This window comes from Barbus barbus, assembly GCF_936440315.1.
Source record: "Barbus barbus genome assembly, chromosome: 23".
In the NCBI taxonomy this organism is placed as follows: domain Eukaryota; kingdom Metazoa; phylum Chordata; class Actinopteri; order Cypriniformes; family Cyprinidae; genus Barbus; species Barbus barbus.
The window spans coordinates 30,677,795-30,698,339 of NC_136751.1; the positions used below are offsets into that span (position 1 = coordinate 30,677,795).

General features: G+C 38.7%; 2 protein-coding genes across 2 annotated transcripts in view; both read right to left on the minus strand.

Moving 5' to 3' along the window:
* The window catches only part of LOC306843276 (growth arrest-specific protein 1-like), a 4,896-nt gene extending 1,224 nt beyond the window's left edge, over positions 1–3,672 (minus strand). Inside the window, exons 1-3 of the mRNA XM_079374650.1 lie at positions 2,923–3,672; positions 2,400–2,475; positions 1–1,307 (exon numbers count right to left, since the gene is read on the minus strand). The exon at positions 1–1,307 is cut by the window's left edge and continues 1,224 nt beyond it. Of these exons, the coding sequence (XP_079230776.1) occupies positions 123–884 (762 nt within the window). The 5' untranslated portion in view covers positions 885–1,307; positions 2,400–2,475; positions 2,923–3,672 and the 3' untranslated portion in view covers positions 1–122. The remainder of the gene's footprint in view (positions 1,308–2,399; positions 2,476–2,922) is intronic.
* On the minus strand, positions 2,532–8,561 carry LOC306843278 (complexin-3-like). Its single transcript, XM_079374653.1, has 3 exons — positions 8,195–8,561; positions 5,332–5,419; positions 2,532–4,233 (listed from the first exon to the last, which is right to left on the minus strand). The coding sequence occupies exons 1-3, from the start codon at positions 8,350–8,352 to the stop codon at positions 4,009–4,011; spliced, it is 471 nt and encodes a 156-aa protein (XP_079230779.1). The 5' UTR covers positions 8,353–8,561; the 3' UTR covers positions 2,532–4,008.
* Between the last annotated feature and the right edge of the window lie 11,984 nt (positions 8,562–20,545).

Below are 20,545 nucleotides of genomic sequence, written 5' to 3' on the forward strand. Positions count from 1 at the left end.
TGTGCAAACCCTTGACGTGCGTGCACTGTTTGCCTTGAGACACTTCAAGTGGCACTGAGGTGAAAACACGGAAACAAAGACCTAATGAGAGTACAAACACCAGGCGTTCAATCCACCACGCTTTAAAGCGTGAACGCCAGAGCAAATGCAGTGCACAGCAAAACCACGTGTTGAGAAAGAGTCAAAGCACTTGTGAACGACATCACCGCATCAGCATCAGTCGCCTCGCTCTCTGGTCTCGCCTCGTAATCCTCGTCCTCATATGCATCGTCCGTCCCATCGTGGTCCATGGGTACACTGTTGTCTCCTATCGAACACAGTTTGACCATGTTCTGTTTGACCACCTCACAAAACGGCCTCTCCAGACCGTCACAGACGCACTGATTGAGCAGCACGCCGTTGGGCATGAACAGCAGCTCCTCGATGGTGGATTTGCACCGAGATGAACACTTCCTCCCGTTAAACAGCTGTCCGCAGTGGGATAGATATGCGGTGAGGGATGACTGACAGCTGGGCTCGTCTTCGCATCGCTGGCGCGCTTCGGTGCAACCGATCCCATCGGCATCGCCCGGATGCGCCCGCGGCAGACAGGGCTCGACCGCCCGTTTGGCTCTTAGGCACTCGGAGTCGATCACACAGTCGCAGGTCTCCAGAAACGGGCCGTTAGCGGTCTGGTTGAGGCGGATGAGCGCGCTGATGCAGTGGCTTGGACACTGGCGTCTGCTTCCGCGGATGATCCCGTCGCATGCCGTCAAATACTGGTTATAGGCAAGCTCACAATCACGTTCTTCATGACATCGCATCAGCGCCTGCCAGCAAACCATCTGTGCATCCAGCATCATCGCAAACGAGAGAAATGCGACGGGAACGATGCTCCTCTCCATTTTGCCTGCGAACTCAGATTAGGTGCATGCTTGCATCAATCGGTGAAAGCACAACATGGTGCGTCACAGAAAAGCATGTATTTACTCCACAATGAGGCTTTTCAGATTGAAAGTTCAGCAGTTATCCGTGCAATCAGTTCAGTTTGCTCCTATCCGGTTGAGTGCATTTCAAATGTTTATCCGTAAGAATGCTCCTGCGTTTGGGGTTTGCATGTTATTTGGAATGTGTTTTCTGCTCTCGGGGTCCTGTTGCATGCTGCACGTCTTTGTCCCTCCGGCTCTTTCACGCTCGGCTGCGCATTTACGCACGGAGACCCCTCCTCCAAAACTCCCTCCGCTCCTCTCTTCATTACGCATTCTGTTGTTCTATTGGTCGCGGACGGGGGATTGCACAGTAAGGCCGTTTTTGGCAAAGCTCACCTCCTGTACAGGATAAATAAAATGTTTATAAATTTCATGAAGCCGGCGAGCTGTGTGGTCTCTCTCTGCATTAGATTACAGAACCCCATCAGCGCAAGAGAGAGAGAGAGAGAGAAAGAAATGCATTCCTCTGCTGGAAGCTCAACATCTGCAAACCGCTTCTTCAATTTAAAGCGCAGAAAAACAAATCTGTTTCTCTTTAGCGCAAACCCAAGAACAAGCCCCTGTATAAACCAGCCCCCGTCGCTCTCAGCCTCCTTTGGGGTGTTTTAATCGTGCCCTGATGGAAAAGAAAAGGGCCACAAAAGTGTTTTCTGGACCGTTTCACCCTCTTTGTGTCCGGTTGGCCATGCAGCAGCCCGGAGGCCCATCAATAGAGAGACTTTCCACAACAATATATTTTACTGCCCTGTCCTTTCATAGCGCACTTGAGATCAGCGATTCTCCGCTATTCAAATGGAAACGGCTCTGATTGGAGTGCAAAAACTATGCAAAACTGCGAGCATCCACAGAGTCTGGTAGCTAGCAGAGAGGAGAAAGTGTGTAGGAGAGACCCCCGGGGCTAGTTGTCACACAAAGTGTGAGGCAAAAGATTTTAAAAACATAGCTTACAATTTATCTCCTATTTAAAGCAGTTTTGTAAAGATACAACACTGAGGTGAAATACACTAAATCACACATGGGTAGTTGACATGACATGATACAGTACATCTAGCTGTATTTCTAATTGTGGCATAAATGCTATGCATGCATTTTTTAAAATAAAAGAATGCATTGTAATTAAACTGTTATGATGCATGTGTATAACATCTAAAAACTGATTTAAAAAACACTTTAAAGCAAGACACCCCAAGTAGGCAGGGTAAAAAAATGACCTTTAATTAATTATTTTGTCATTGTAATCTGCAAACACAAATAGATAAAGTCTATTTTTAATGTTTTCTTTCCACTAGTATGAAGCAATGTGTTATTAAAAGCCAAATAAACCAAAATATCATCAATGCATGAAAAAAATATATTTGCCTTAAAGAAATGGCATTTACCTAAACGCAACATTTGTTTGTAAAATGCTTATTTGTTATGTCAACTACCCACCTATATATAAAGGTGCTTGCGCTAGTGACTCGTGTCCAATGCCTCCACCTAGCGGTCAGAAACTGTACTGCGGAGGCTGCGCTGCGAAAACATCACAGAAGCTGAAATTACATCACAGGCTTCACAATCTTTGTACAAATATATTTATTACAGTTTCAACAGTCAAAAATCAGCAAGGTCTGGAAATTACAGAAGAATAATTACATAAATGCATTACATTGGTAATTACGTTACTTATGCAGTCCAGAGCGGAAACAACTATCAAGGGCATAAGTAAAACAAACAACAACAAAATTCTTGCCATTTATAAAGAAATAAATATATTATAATCTAATGGGTTAAATAAAATGAACAGGAAAGTCAGTTTAACCCTTCACATTGGCTATCAGCTCTGCCCTGTAGAACAGAGATGGAAATATTGCTTTATGTTTACAGCTTATATTCAAAACCAAATCCCTGCACGGCTTCACTCAAAAGATGACAGACACAGAATCAGAATAAAACCCTTCAACCAGACGCTCACCTCAGCAGCAGAGCATTTCAAATCTTTATTCTGAGTCTCCTTAAGAGGGAACAACCAGAAAGAAAAAGGTCAACATCTGCATCACGACGACACCAAACCACCTGCACAAAACGGCACCACTCAATGAAAGGTCAAAGGTGACGGTGTTTAGGGGAATCTGGGTTCTACCTCCATTCCTGCTCCCGTAAGCCCTTCAAGACACCCAAAAGTCATGATCCCTTTAGACTATTGTGGTAATAAACACCTTCAGACTGGAGCAGGTCTGGATGGGTCAATCTCCAGAAACACGTCACATTTCATCCCAAAGTCAAAAATGACTAAGAAATTACACTTTCATAATGGAAATGAAGGATGGTTTTACCTAAAAATGAAAATCGTGTCATTATTTAGTAACCTTCAAGAATATTGGTAAGCAAACAGTTGACGGTAGCCATTGACTTCCATAGTATTTATTTTTTCATACTATGGAGGTCAATGGGTACCAGAAACTGTCTGCTTACTAACATTCTTCAAAATATCTTCTTTTTTGTTAAACAGAATAATATTGGTAAGCAAACAGTTGACGGTAGCCATTGACTTCCATTGTCTTTTTATCCATATTTTGGAAGTCAATGTTACCGTCAACTGTTTGCTTACCAATAATTATTATACTTACCAGCATTCTTCAGAATTTGTTTAGAACAACATGAGGGTGAATAAATGACTGAATTTTCATTTTTGGGTGAACTATCCCTTTAAAATGAATAATTAATGCAAAATCTAATTTTTTTATGAGGTGAAATGTGACCCGATCGTGTTTTTGTGAGATTCTCGAATAGTTGATGAAACACACATGACATTTAAACTCCTAGAACGATATCAGCATCATGAAACAAACACTGCTCTACACGTCACACCGGATATATGAATATGGATGTTTGTCGTTAGACACGGCAGCTTGTGTGTGAGTGTGTGTGTGTGTGTACGCATGTTTGTGTATGTGTGCGCGTGTCGTGTGTGTGTTTGCGTGCGTGCGTGTGTGTGAGATGGAGGAGATACAGGAATGAGGAGAGAAGAAACGCTTCCAGGTGTGAAGATGCGGTGAGATCACATGACGCAGCACTTCTCCGCCGAGTTCTTCAGATCCTCCAGTGTGGCCTGAGCTTTGCCCTTCAGGTGGCCCATGTCCACGTTCTGGATGTTGGTCAGGTGACCCAGGACAGACTGCTTCTGTTCCTCCTCCTGGTTGTCTTCGGCGATCATCTTGGCCAGTTCGGTGGGGAGCTCGACGTCGTTTTGCGCCGCCTGGATCTGAGTCTCATCCACCTCGTTCTGAGAAACAGAAAACCACGGGAAAGGGGAATAATCAATGACACATGTTACCCTGGACCACAAAACCAGTCATAAGGGTCATTTAAAAAAAAAATAATATTTCCATTGATGTATGGTTTGTTATGATCGGACAATATTTGTCTGAGATACAACTATTTGAAAATCTGGAATCTGAGGGAGCAAACAAATCTAAATATTGAGAAAATCTCCTTTAAAGTTGTTCAAATGAAGTTCTTAGCAATGCATATTACTAATCAAAAATGAAGTTTAGATATATTTATGGTAGGAAATTTACTAAATATCTTCGTGGAACATGATCTTAATATCCTAATGATTTTTGGCATAAAAGAGAAATGTATAATTTTGATCCATACAATGTATTGTTGTCTATTGCTGCAGATATAGCTGTGTTACTCATGACTGCTTCTGTGCTCCAGGGTCACTTATATGTCAAACTTCACCCCGAAATCAAAAGAACAATAGATTACATAAAGAAAGCACTATACATTTTGGGGAATGGATTATTAATTATGATAAAAATTATGATTATTTAAATTAAAATCAACATAAATTTAGTACATCAAATACTACCATGATTCATAATCATTTTACAATTAAAATAATATATAATTATTTTCTTTTTTTTTGCATTACAGTAATGAAAATTGGATTTTTCCCCTCATTACAGTACACTAATGAGTTTTGGGGAATGGGTTATTAAATATGATAAAACAATGATTATTTAAATGAAAATCAACTAATTAAACTAAGTACATCAAGTATTAACATTATGCATGATCATTTATCATTAAAATAATATTTTGGGATTCAATTTTTTCACATTACAGAACTCTGAGTGTTGGAAAATGGGTTATTAATTGTGATAAAAAAGTAATTTATGATGCAATAAAAATAAATAGGCTGCAGTATCTTTATGCACAATATTCTTTCTTTTTTGGGGTGAAATGTGTCTGTTCCTATGCGATTCAGCCCAGCGTGTTTGTTTCGCACAGATGAGCAAGGCGCTCGTTCCTGCACTTTATAATTTTTAATTGTGTGGGCAGATAACGGGAGACAGAGAGTGTGATTAATTGTTACCTTTGGCAACCTGTATTTGTCTCTGAAGTGAGACCTGACTGTCGCCCTCTCCGCCTTCTTCTGGGCAAAACTGGCGTCTCGCTCTTGCCTGAGGAGAAACGAGAACAGAGGCACGTCACACACACACACACACACACACACACACACACACACACACACACACACACACACGGTAATGTGAGGTTCAACTGGGTTATTCAAGGGTCTTTTGATCATTTATCCACCTACGCAAGTCTGCCATATCAATCTCAAGCTAATAAGCATCTCTATATTATCATCTGTCAGATTTGTAGTTTAAACAGCAATGGTTTCTCAGATGATTGTTGGTTGACGTGTTTTAGGACTCATTTTTGGGATGGTAATTTGAATAATGATCATATAAGACATTCCTAACATTTGAAAGGCCTTAACGGATCTGAAAAAGATTTACGAGAGACGCTGTTTTTCCGGTTAAAAATAATCTCCATCATGACAACTTTCTGTTCACTTTAGCATGAACTGAAACCAATTCATGTTCACAGAGAGAGATGCATGTAACGTCGTTCTCAAGGATTAAACTGAATACCTTCAAAGAGAGCATTAAACAACACTTCAGACTGACTGGATGTCTGGTGTAATTTGCCACACGTCTGGTGGACTGAAAAACTGCTTACAGCAACACTTGATCCATCACAGAAAGCTGAAAATATTTACAATAAATGTGCAACTGTGCACTGATAAAACCATCTACAGTAAACTTACTTAAGATGAGGATTGTATTTGAATATATGATTTATTGTACTTCCTTTCTAAGGTTAAAAAAATAAAATCTGCATGACCGGTTGAGGACAGTGTTATTTTAGTATCACTGATATACTTGGTTATTTTATTTATTTCGTTTTTGATTATTTAAAAATATTTAAAGATATTCATTTTTGTTTACTAATTTTTTTGTGTTTTTAATTTGTTTTTTATAAATATGTCTATATAAATTTTATTCGATTTTAATTATTCAGTTTTATTTTTTTGGTAGGCTACTTCAATATAAAATGAATATATGAAGCAAAAAATAAATATATGAACTGAAATTGAAATATTTAATTTCAATTTTTGTTTGTTATTCAGAAATAAAAAAAATAGTTTTTAACTAAAACTAAAATGTAAGAAAAATGACAAAATTACTAAAAGTTAAACGAAAAACTGAAAATGTGATTCAGAATATTAACAAAAACTAAAAATAATAGTATGTTAATCATACCAACATAACATTTTTTTTTTTTTTTTGGAAAATGTTTTTTTTATACAGTAAATATTTTAAATGTACGATAATAACCTTCTTTGGTACAGGAAACTAGATAGCATCTTAAAAGATGGAAATAATCAACAAAAATATTTCAAAAATAAAAAACATTATTAATATATGTGATGCTATAAAAGTTTAACCTTGGGCTGAATTACAGCTGATTGGTTAGGCATCGTTAAAGGTCATGTGAGGTGAAAGGTCAATCCGAATCTCCAGGGCTGAAGCAAAGGTCATGACAGAATGAACACATTTAGCACAACAGACATACAGTGAGTGAACAACCAGCACATTATAATAATGTTCAGGGCGGCCTGGTATTTGGAAGGTTGCTGGTTCAATGCCTTTCGCATGTTTGTATCGAACCAGGACCCTTCTTTAATGCTTACTCCAGAGGGATGGTCCCTATATTAAGTGTACTTGAAGCTAAAGCATCTGCTAAATGAGTCCTTACTAGAGCAGAAGAGCAGGAGCGGGAGGGGGATATCTCAGGGATTTAGACTCGCTCTGACAGTCGGCTGATGCTCATCCACTCGGTTCACTATAACAAACCACTAGTTAAAATAATCCCCATATCAATAAACCTTTGAGAAGATGGAGCTGGCTGATTCAAGAGATTAAACACAGGACCCCAGTCCAAGCCAAGCGTCTTAAACCAGCTGTTCAAGTCAGATCTGCTCTCTGAGGACACAGCATACGGATGAGCTCGGCACACATCTGAAGTCTGTGAAATCTGAATTCTCCAAATATGGCCGTTCCACCTGTTCCTGCACTGGCTGTCTGTCCTTCATGAGCTGATATCTAAAGACAAAGCGTGAGAAGAACGCCAGAAATGCTTTGGCTGCAGTACTTCATCATCATCAGATGCTTCTAATGGCCTTTTATGTTGGTTTTCCTAGTTTTATGTCTTCTGAATGGGGAGATGCTTTTGGGGTTTGAATGAAATTGGAGTAAAATACTAGCCTAATTAAAATCATTTTACCTGAGGCGTACTAACAAAATGAGCAGATTTTAATGAAGCTTACAGCAGAGAATTGGATCTATATAAGCGCCACATTTCCATCTAAATCAGCATTTTTCATCATCTGTGTTTAGTTCATTAATATTCCTCTAATAGCAATGTCTAGGTGCTTTTCTAAGCAATTAGAGGCAAATAACTGATCATAAGTATAGGAGCCTGATAAACATGCTCATTTTAGAAGATTTCAGATGGAAATAGAGGTTAAATGAACTCTTCTTATGTTTTACTACCATAAATAGTTTGATGGTAATAATGGAAATATTGACGCTATTCCTTCAGATCTTATAATATTAATTACTCTAAGTGTTTAAGAACAGTTATAATACATTCAGATCTTAATTAGGAATAAACAATTACAAACAAACAAGCAGAATTTAAAGTCTGCCGCGCAGCATTCGTGATGAAAAGGTAGACTTGTAATGATAAATAATGATAATATAATATATAAATACTGTGAAAGATGATTAATGTGTGAGTGAGCAGGAGTCCTGAGGGAAAGCTTCAGCTCGACAGGAATATGATGAAACGCAGAGATTAGTTAGAGAAAGCAGGTAGATGCTTACTTCTCCTCCTCCAGCTGCTGCTGGTACTGCTCGAACTCTTCTGCGGTCATCCCTGCACCGGCGGCGGCGGACCGGTCTCCGTCACCGCTCTCTTCTGTCAGACCTCCTGTCAGACTCTTCAGCTGACCGCCGACTACGTGTTTCACCATGAAAGCCATCCTTCAATACTACAATGCTCCTTATTCGCCCAAAACTGCTGTTAATTCCAGTCAGGTTTGTCCGTCCGGTGTTCAGCTGAGGTGAAGTGAAGTGAAGTGAACTGGATTCATCTCTTCTTCATCTGAGTCTCAGCAGCGGTTTGACTCTTCCATCAGAACCAATCCCGTGACTCTCTTCCCGCCCAATCTCACGCACCGCCGGATTAAGCGCGCGCGACTTGTCAAAAGGCATCGCGCGACGGTTTGCGCGCCCCCGCGTCATCAGAAAGGATTCAGAGCATCTCTGCAGCAGCATCTGGAGGAAGAGCTGATCCTGGGAAAAACTCACGAGTGAAGTTAAATTCAACATTTATATAAAGTTGCGTTCCGTTCGTTTATTTGGAAAAGGGCTAAACTCTAATCTGAGAGATTCCCAGCATCACCTCCACATGGATTATTATATGCAATAATAAAGAAACGGAACACAGATCAGACATATTTTACATCCGGAGCGTTTATTGTCCACACTGACTGCTAAAACTGTGCAAAGAAATAAGTCAAATATAAAAACACACATAATAAAAAACAAACTATGCTGCAGAAGTAGATACAGTATATGTGACCCTGGACCACAAAACCAGTCATAAGAGTCTTTTTAAAAGATGAATAAATAATCTTTCCATTGATGTATGGTTTATGATAGGACAATATTTGTCTGAGATACAACTATATGAAAATCTGGAATCTGAGGGAGCAAAAAAATCTAAATATTGAGAAAATCTCCTTTAAAGTTGTTCAAATGAAGTTCTTAGCAATGCATATTACTAATCAAAAATGAAGTTTTGATATATTTACGGTAGGAAACTTACTAAATATCTTCATGGAACATGATCTTTACTTAATATCCTAATGATTTTTAGTATAAAAGAAAAATGTATAATTTTTATTTTTTTGGCATATTGATTACTATTTGGATAAACGCAGTTTTACAACAAATACCATGGTTAAACTATGGTTATTGTAGCAAAACAATGGTTAATTTGTGGTTGCCATGGTTTAACTGTAGTTTTTTGTAATTTGTAGTAAAACCATGGTTAATTTTCGTAAGGATAGCTCTTTGTTTTCATATGAACACAATGCACTTGCATACTGTATCTCAAATGCAATGCAAGCCACTTTGAATGAAGCGTCTTCCAAAGGCATGTAAATGTGAAAACTCATTACATGCATGCATGATATAAATACAGCTTCCATTACCCCAAAATTAATCAACACCAGATGATAACAACAAACCGTACATCTCTGTGCGTCGTGATAATGTCTCTATTTTTGCCTGTTTCTCACTTTCTCTCTCTCTGACACCCCCCTCCCTCAGGACTGAATCATTCCCGATCTGCTCTACTAACAAACTGTTCTGTCGCTCTTGCTGAGAGCAAAGACTATATCACGAACACATTCATCTGTGCTCCATAACATAGTAAGAACCTGCAAAGCTCTTCAGGCTTTTACTGGTGGCGAGCGCTCGGAGATCATCCAGGAAAACAATGTGCAGCGTTTTTGTGCTCATATCAGCCAAATGTTCTCATGGATTTGCATGCATGTCAACAGACAAAACTGTTATGTTTACAGTAATAGGGTGCCACATGGCCTAATTATGCATGCTTTATTAAACCAGAGGCAAACCAAATGTCTATTTTGGCATATATAATATGCATCAGAATAAAGCCAAATTAAAATTTGGCTTTAGCATAAAAATAATTGTTAAAATTAGTAGACATAAAGAAACGTGATAATTTGACCTATTGCATTATGATAATGCATGCCACAAATAAAATCAGCTAGTAAAACTAAAACAAAAAAAACAATTTGTTCTTAACATAATGCAAAATACAGTTCCATGGCCCGTGAAAAACATTTATGGATGCTAAATTTCATCTGCCACTGGCAACCGTGGTAAAAAGTCCATTTTGGACACTGTATGCATGACTTCACAGGAAGTCGATAAATCTCATCATCATCCAGTTAACAGCCAGCAGCGCCGGCCAGACTATGAAACACTCTGCAGGGCTACATGATGGGTACATGCGAGCAAGCATGCATGCAACCGTTATATAATAAAACAACACGGATGCATCCTCAGTAGGCTACAGCTGGTTCAGTGTCTGTGTTAAAGCAGAGCTGAGGGTTGGCCGTTTGTGAGGATGAATGAGGTTAGTAGGATGAGGACAGTCAGTTAAACGTTGATTTAGGAAGTCAACGGCACTGAATCGAAATAAACTAAAGCCCTATTCAGATTTCAGTTCCATCCCAATAAACACAAACTCATCCACATTCTAGCTTCATAATTCTAATTCAAACATCATTTAAAGCTGATATTGCACAAGCAAGAAGGTTTCCACCAGTCCAGGACATCCAGTTGCATCTAAAAATCCATCACAACAAAGCCGAATCATCTCCACACGGTTCAGTGGACAGAGCAGAGGAGCACAGCAGAGACCTCATGCTCTCCGGCGAAAGAACAGCAGCTGTTCAGGTGCTGAGAATATGACAGAACAAATCCATCACCCACTTCATTCACCTAATGGATGCCGACAGACGTAAACAACATTTACGAGGATGTAAATGACGATTAAAGCAATCGTTTATCCCGAGTGAAAATGTTCTGATTTACTCACCCTTGTTTGGTCTAAACTTGCAGGAATATTTTACAGTACATACCAGGTCTATTTTGACTAATATAACATGCATCCAAGGTCTAATGCAAGCAATACTTTACTTTAATGCTTTATAATGCAAGTTAAACTGATTAAACCATATAATAAACATCTCTCACAACTTGCAGGCCTTCAGACCACTTTCTCCTTTCATTATCAAGAACTACCGCATATTTAAGAGGCTTGTTTTTTCTTCTTCATGTGTAACACAGAATATTCTTCATCCAAAATGGAAATACAAACAAGATCAGAACAGTTCCTTTTTCATCAGCAAGTGACCTCTTTTTCTGACCTTTGTTTGCTACAAATATGGAAATAAAATCAATCAAATAATGCCGTTGTAATACGACCAAAAACATATTTTTCTAATATATTAATCAAAGTAAAATACAGTTTCATGACCTGGAAAAACATTTATGGACAGTAAATTTCACCTGCCATTAGCAACTGTGATACATTTTAACCCTAATAAACATAACTGATAAGAAAAAACTAAGAAGAAACATAGTTATTTCAAAGAAAAAACATCAAATTCAAAAAAATTTTAAATGCAACGCAGGGAATTCTGGGAAACGTCAGTTTGCTGTTTTTCCCTTTACATTTTACAGGAATTTACCGTTAACCATTTAACAGGTTTTTACTGTAGCATTTACACAGTTTTTTACTGTTAAAATCACGGTCATTTTTTTCCGTGATTCGTTTAGGATGTTGGATTGTAGGAACACAAGTATTTATAACCCAGCTGTAATGTTTTGTCATTTAGCTTGGATTGGAACACATCCGGCATCTCTACAACTTGTTTACCATTGCAGGCTCATCCAGTGGATGAGTAATGATAAATTCATGTCCTATAAATGGGAAAAAAAAAGGTCCACACATGATGCCCAAAGGACAATTTGGTCTCCATGGAGATGCCCATTAATTACCTGTGAATAAACGCAGCATCCTGCGAATAGCAGAAGGAGAGTTATGCAATCCAGTAAAGGACTGGTCTAGACTAGCCTGTGATGATCTCATTCTCTCTCTTTCTCCCTCCCCATCCTGCATCCTTCATCTTTTCTTTTTCTGTCATGTATGCGCTATCCTTCCTCTCTCTCTCTCTCACCTCTTTCTATTATCAGTGGCTTCGAGGGACCGCAGGACTGCTGGCTGTGGCTAAATGGGATGCGAATAGCGGAAAATTCTCTTTCAGAAGACTTTCTATGGACAATCAGCACAGAGCGAGCGCGAGGGCCTAGGAGCGTTGACAGGGCAAAGCCGGGACACGGTGAGGGATGTAAAGCAGCAGTAAACAGACAGAAGGTAAAGTGAAGAACTCTGATGAAGGAGAGGATCAGATGTGTCACTGTTGGTGTTGGCTTCTGCTGGGCTTCATTCTTAACCTTAATCCACAATGTTCATACTTTACCTCCGGGTTAGTCATTAAAGAGTTCACACATTCTCATTTACAAACTTAAAAGATAAATAACACTGATTTTACAAGTGAAGCATGCAATAAGCATGTGGCATGTTTTAACAAGAGCCGTGGAAATGACACATACATTTGCTCCAAACAACTCAATTCTTCTGGTTCAACCAAACATTTGCAGGTTAGGGTTAGGATGAGTGTGTTTCTTCATCAGATCTGGAGAAATGTGTCTCTGCATCAGTGTCTCAGCAATAGATGCTCTGCAGTGAATGGGTGCCGTCAGAATGAGAGTCCAAACAGCTGATAAAAACACCACAATAATCCACACCACTCCAGTCCATCAGTTAACATCTGGAGAAGACTAAAGCTGAAACAAATCCAGCATTAAGATGTCCATAATCCATAATAACGCTTCCTCCAGTGAAAGTGTTCTGGTCTGAATCAGGAGAGAAATCTGCACAGATCCAGCAGCGTTTACAAGACAAAACAGAGCTAAACTTTAATCTTTAGTCTTCTCCAGATGTTAACTGATGGACTGGAGTGGTGTGGATTATTGTGATGTTTTTATCAGCTGTTTGGACTCTCATTCTGACGGCACCCATTCACTGCAGAGCATCCATTGCTGAGACACTGATGCAGAGACACATTTCTACAAACCTGATGAAGAAACACACTCATCTACATCTCGGATGAACTGAGAGTGAGTGCATTTTCAGCACATTTTATATTTTTAGTGATCTACTCCTTTAAAATGTTTCCCATCACAATTAGACATTTAAATTTTTACAACATCTTATAAACATATTCTCTTGGATGCTACCACTGCTTCATAACCAAGAGTTAAAAGTGATGCTAACCTTGCAAAATTACTAGCATGAAATGTTGCTTCCAGGGTTAAATGTACAGTCAGAGTGAAAAACATCCCGAAATCCGAAAAATAGTGTTGTTTTCATGATCGTAACTAAAGATGTCTTGGAATGAGGCATCACACACAAATCCAATCCAGAAGCCCATTAATTAGATCACTCATCTGTCTTCTGATGTAGAGGAGTCAGTGTTTGTTCACTGCTGATGCTGAAACTTCAGATGATTCATGTCTAGAAGAGATGAGTCAGACTATTGCATGCATGCACATATAAACATGATGCTTCTCTTAAAGAAAAGAATACCTCATTCTGCAATGACGGACAGCTTGCATTCCCACTGCTTCACCTGACAATACTGGATTCCTAACCCTAACCCTAACTAAAATCATGGTTGATTCCACACTTTCTTTCCTCTGAGAGAGTCAGCAAGCCTCAAACAGGCCAGAGACCTGTCTGTAAAGCAGTACGACAGGCCTGCCCATCTATCTGACAGGATGCCTAAAGGTGTTAGTGTTGTGTGGGAAGAAAGTGGCATCAAAGTGCCTCTCGCACACACGTGACCAGAATCTCACGTCTGGGTCATTCTGGACTTCGCAGATTACAGGAGCTGCCATCCAACATGCATTGCATCCGTTGCCATGGCTGCATCAGTCTAAGGGACCGCTTATGTAAACACAGACAGTTCAGCTCTAACTCAAGACCAGTGTGGCGTTCCTAGTAGATGAAGATGAGTGTTCCTTACAGCCGAGGGCTGAGCTGGAGTTTCAGGAATACAGCGTAAAGGGGTGGCTGCCAGTTTTAATCATGCAATAAAGGAATGAAATGAAAACGTGCTGGGATTTGCTCACCCTCTGGCTGTCCACGATGTGGATGAGTATGCTTCATCAGATTTGTATAAATGTGTCTCTGCATCAGTGTCTCAGCAATGGATGCTCTGCAGTGAATGGGTGCCGTCAGAATGAGAGTCCAAATAGCTGATAAACCTCTTGAGGAAAAAGTCTTGAGAAGACTAAAGAAACAAATCCATCATTATGATAAACACGAGTATAACCCATAATAATGCTTCCTCCAGTGAAAAAGACCATCTCTCATCTGTTGTCAAAACAAAACATAATCCCGCCAAATATTTGTTTAGAGCTGTTTTGGCTTGTAAACGGTGTTTGATCTCATATTTGAGTTAAAAACGTCGTAATGCTGGATTAGTTTCATCTTTAGTCTTCTCCAGATGTTAACTGATGGACTGGAGTGGTGTGGATTATTGTGATGTTTTTATCAGCTGTTTGGACTCTCATTCTGACGGCACCCATTCACTGCAGAGCATCCATTGCTGAGACACTGATGCAGAGACACATTTCTACAAACCTGATGAAGAAACACACTCATCCTAATCTTTGATGGCCTAAGGGTGAGGATAGTTTCATCAAATTTCCATTTTTGGATGAACTATTCCTTTAAATATATCACTTATTGCAGTTTCCCTCAGCATTGCAAACCATGCATCTCTGGAGTCTGTATTTACTTTGCTTTACTATAGCAGTATGCATCTGTATTACATGAGCGTCTCCTCTCCCACTGGCAGCTGCCACACTGCGTCAATGCTCAACCGTCTGATTGCCAGCTCTCGTTGAAAATGAGTGGTTTCCAGATGCTTCGATGCAGGATGTTGCTGTCACATTAAAAGTCCCTTTTAGACTTGCAGGGGAAATTTGTAATTTACCACACCGACACTTGTGCGTTTGCAAAGCTGTTCTGCAATTCGCCTGGAACTCTGCCTCCTTCGAGGTGTTTATTTTTGTTTACTTCTATTTGAGTCCCTACTGTAGGTGAAAATATCATGAAACCCTTGAAGCGCTGTTCACCTCCAGGTCTGCAAGAGAGGCGAGATGCCTTTTTGGGATTCTGTCACCGCTGAGCCCTCGGTTCTATTTCAGCAGCGCACAGAGAACAGCAACGGCAGGAGCAAAGATAATTGACAGCTTTCAGAACCAATCTTGTCACATCTTACTCATATTCACACCCGCCCACTCACACCAACACGTTCTCTAGCAAAACAGCATCTTATGCTCACAGCTACACATTAACACACTGCATGCATATCTGCTGGTTTAAACATAACAAATCTAAACAACCATGTTCTCAGCAGAAGCCTGACCACCAAAAAGATATGTATAGTGACTGAATTGAAGGAAGGAAAGCAGCATAATTATAATTAGGGCTGGCCAGTATTTTTTGTGTGATGGTAGAAATCAACTGTTCTGTTTTGTGATGCAAGTTATTACATAATGAGAAGATACATTATAAAATTTATGATACTGCAAATATCTTTTGGTTTGGGTCTATCAAGTTCAAATTCACTAGATTACCCCAAATAAGGCACATGGTTATTCAAAATGACTCATATTAGGATTGTGATTGAAATATACCATTACAAAATAAATTACTTTTGATTTTGGTCAATAATGGCCAACCCTAAATGCATTTAAGTCAAGAATTGCCAACCGTAAATCCATGCTGTTCTATAATGGTTAATCCAACATGCATTGCATTGCAGAAAACAAAATACAAATTTCAAAAACCAAAATACGAAGAACGTGAGATGATTCCAGAGTACGTGTGTGTGTGTGTGTGTGTGTGTGTGTGAGAGAGAGAGAGGAGCTCTCTTGTCTCTAAGCCTCGGTGTCTCAGTGAGTAACATGTCTGTGACAGTAAGGCCATCATCTGCAGAAGAAAATCACAAAGACAGACCAGTGCATGCTAAAGCAGACATCATGCACAGGAAAAGCAGGTCATATGCATGTGCAATGCAAGGAAAATGCTGGATTTTTGAATCAGCAGAATGAGGTGATGCTTGCTTTAGTGCAAAGACTCACTGGAATCATCAAGTTATTAAATGCTTTAGGTAGAATGCAACTACTGCACAAAATCTGATGCATCCACCATCCTTAACTACTGTTATCATGAGAAACCAACGTGCAAAAAACAAACAAAACCCAAACAAAATATAATGTGCTTTACATGCAAAGATGTGCAGATTCTAGAACAGATTAATGCAGGTTATTGCAAAATGTGTCACATAATTTTGTGATATGGTGGAGTGAATTAACCTAATTAACAAAGTAAGCATCTGCATCCTGAGCTGATCTTTAACGGGTTGACAAATAAAACCCTGCAGCTGAACATCTGTTGAAAGGAGCAGCATATGTACAAAAATATGTATATTTCAGAGAATAAATCCTCCTTTAATGTTACTGCTTATGTTAGTAAAACTCTTTTTTCAGCAAGAGATCACAAGGTCTTTTTTAAGCAGCACAGCAATGCTCCTGGGATCAGGGAATGATTCAGACGTGTTTTTAAAGGAATAGTTCACCCCAAAATATAAACCCTGTCATCATTTACTCACCATCATGTCATTTCAGACTTCCATCTGTAGAACATAAAAGATCTTTAGCAGGAGATATTTTCCAATGTTCCAGTTATTTCAGAGATAAAAACGCATTCAGACTTGAGTTGCAGAAGTTTTTGCACGATATAAAAAAATATCTGTTTTCAACAGTTTCAAAATACAGCACACTAGTCTGGAAAACTTTTAAAAAAGGTAAATCAGGTGAACTGCTATTACTTAGTATCATTACCTTCTTATGAAGACTTCAAAAATAAATGCAATTTTGACTTTTTTTAGATGTTAACATAATTAATATCTAATCTTAGAATACCCAGTCTTTTCTGATAAAAAAAAGACAGAATTGCAAGATATATACTCAGAATTCAGAGTAAAAAAGTCAGAATTAAGACAAAAACGTTGAAATTATGAGACATAAACGGAGAATTCGGAGGAAGATGCAAACTTAGAATTCTGAGAAGAAAAGTCAAAAGTGTGCAATAGGCTATAAAGTTTTTATTTTTATTTTTTATTCCACGGTGGAAATAAGCTTTCATAGCTTCTTGTCCATTTTGGAGTTTCACAGAATCAGTCACCATGTTTTGTTGGAGAAAAGAGCATCATTAATACCCTGAGAAACATGCTTTCTGTCATGCAGGTTTTGGGATGACATGATGAACCATGAACATGTGCACGATAAGACTATTGTTTACACTGCAGAGGTGGCACAGAAACGCTTCTGAAGTGGCATTTAGACTGCTGCTCAGTGTTGGCATACATCCATTTATATGCATTTTATATTGCATTTAAAAATACAACTTTATGCTTTTATATTTGGGGTTGAGGTGGGTCAGAACAGGCTTTTATTATGTTTTTACTCAGAATTTTGAGCGACTGTTTCATGATACCAAACTTTTGACTTCGATATGATACCTGACTACAATATCTTGATATTACTACTGAACCGATACGATGACAAAAACATGAAACAACAGGAAAAGTAATTAAATAATAGATGATCCAAATGGAGGTTATAGTTATTTCATCTATTAAAAAGCATTTCCTACCCCTTAAATAAATAAATAAAAATAAAAATCACATGCCATTGCCAAAATCTTTCCAAATTCTGTGTTTTTCGTTGTCATTTTTCTAGATTTCTAGATTTAGAAAAATTATAAACTTTATTTTAATGGTTACATTAAAAAATATGAATCAAATAGCATGTCTAATTAATCGATATCATAAAATTGTCACAACACACTCTGGCGAAGGGAACGAAGAGGTGAGGAACGTCCTTCAAAACACAGACTTTATTTAACAAAACTCAGGGATCACTGGAGACATGGAAGTACACAAAATGACAATCAGACCGGACACAGAGGCAGGGAAACACAAGGCTTAAGAAGGGGAGAATAAACTAGATAATTAGTAGAACAGGGCTGGGGACTAATAAACTAATGATGACATGAAAGGAGGACAGGAACGGGAAGACCAAATTTGGGCACAGAAACACAGCATGTGGAAACACAAGACACGGAAAAAGTCTGACAGAAATGTACAAAATTTAACAGCAATTTATTAAAAGTTTAACAAAAATTGTATTTATGGCCCTAGAAATATGTTTCTCAAATAATTTTTCTCAAATTCAGTTTAATTTTTTATCAAATTCTGTAAATCTATGTTTTCCATTAATATTCTGGATTCCATTTCATAAAATTTTAATAATCAAAAGCATGTCTAATTAATTGATAAATATATACATATCCCCCCCGCCCCATACCATCATTACATTAATATATTTCTGTCAAGTTAAACCAAACTTTTATTTTGATGGGTTGGGTACACATGATATGATGACAGCTTTCTGCAAATAAAAGATCAAATACTGATGAAGTGACTCTCAGAGCAGTTGTAGAGATGTTTATGTGTTTATGTACTCTTATATTGAGGCGGCAGAGGCAGAAAACACCACGAGCGTCACACACTTCAGTAAAAGAAACCGCTCTATTATGACTGGTATCCAATTATAGTGCTCTAAATAAACAGTGTTTTACTCTTAATGAAATGCATTCTTAAAGTACCAGTACTAGTAAAATGAGGAATCGTATGTTTTTTAACAGCAGGTTATCACGATACGTTTTCAGTACGGGTAGATCATGCAGCACTACTGAGTAAAGATGCCTTATGAAGCATCACTGCAGCTCTATTTCAGTTTCAGCTCCTACAAAAGAGCAGGAACGGGTCAAAAGAACAGTATCTCTGTGCTGGTGAGGCTCCCAGGGGCCCGGGGCCCCTCGATCTCTGCAGGCGCTGGGTGAGGGTTGTGCAGACGCCGAGGCTGAATGTCAACAAGAATATGCAAATCCACCATGACAACTAGTGCAGGAAACATGTTCTCGCTGACCTTGATATTTCACAAAGTTAAACCGGACGAGGCAGCCTGGGGAATCAGATCGGATTATTAGCACACACACACACGCACACACATATACACACTGAGGTTCGAGCGGAGAATCGTCCGTCTGCAGGAACAGAGGAACCAGCAGAGAGTGTGAAGCGACTGAAGGGTCAAGCTGTGATGCTTTCACAGGAGCAAAAAGAGCAGATGCTATTTGCACCCCACTGTAAATGGGAACAAATATGTACTCTATAATGCTATAAATACTATTAACATATTTCCAAGGAACAAATATAAGACTATAAAACATAATAAATGTTTCAAATTATGTATTTAAAATATATATATACACAGTGCCGTGAAAATGTTTTTGCTCCCTTCCGGTTTCTTAAAGTTTTTGCATATTTGCCAAACTTAAAAGATTCAGATCATCAAACTAATTTTAATATTACACAAAGATAATGCAAGTAAATACAAAATGCAGTTTTTAAACTATGATTTCATTTATTAAGGGAAACAAGCTGTCCAAACCTACCTGGCCCTACGTGAGAAATGAATTGCCCCCTCCCGTTAAATCATGAAAGAACTGATTAAACACATTATTGTAGAAAGAGTTATATTTCTCTATCCAAACCCCGGCCTGATTACTGCCAGACCTGCTGAATCAAGAGAGAACCTGTCTGACAAAGTGAACCATCTAAAGAGCTTCAAGAACAGATCAGAAACAAAATAGTTGACATGTATCGGTCTGGAAAGGGTTGTAAAGCCATTCCTAAGGCTTTGGGACTCCAGTGAACCACGGTCAGAGCCGTTATCCACAAACGGAGAAAACTTTGAATAGTGGTGAACCTTCCCAGGAGTGGCCGGCCGACCAAAATTACTCCAAGAGAGCAACGACAGCTCATCCAGGAGGTCATAAAATAATCCAGAACAACATCTAAACACCTGCAGGCCTCACTCGCCTCAATTAAGGTCTGTGTTCATGATTCAACAATAAGAAAGATACTGGGCAAAAACGGCATCCATGGGAGAGTTCCCAGGCAAAAGCCACTGCTGACCAAAAACAACACAAAGCTGCTATACTGTTCGTTTCTGGAAGAAGACGCGCTGAGTAAAGGCTGGATTTCCCTCAAAATAAGAGCAAGAGTTCATCCAGAAGAGAAGATGGATCTGATGAGTAAGTGATGCTTGTTTGTTGCATTAGTTATCGTGATATTGTGACAAACTTGAACGCGTTTAGTTGGGTTTTTCCCGAACGACAACATGATGAATGCTACGCATCTAAGAAAGTTTAGACCATGTTTATTATTAATAATCTGTTCACAAATATATTTTAATAGCGTGCTAAACGATAATTAGTTCTCAGATATAAAATATATGTTTTTACAGTATAAAGCATGCGTGAGTCTATGGTTTTATATCTTAAATATAAAATCATACATGATGTTC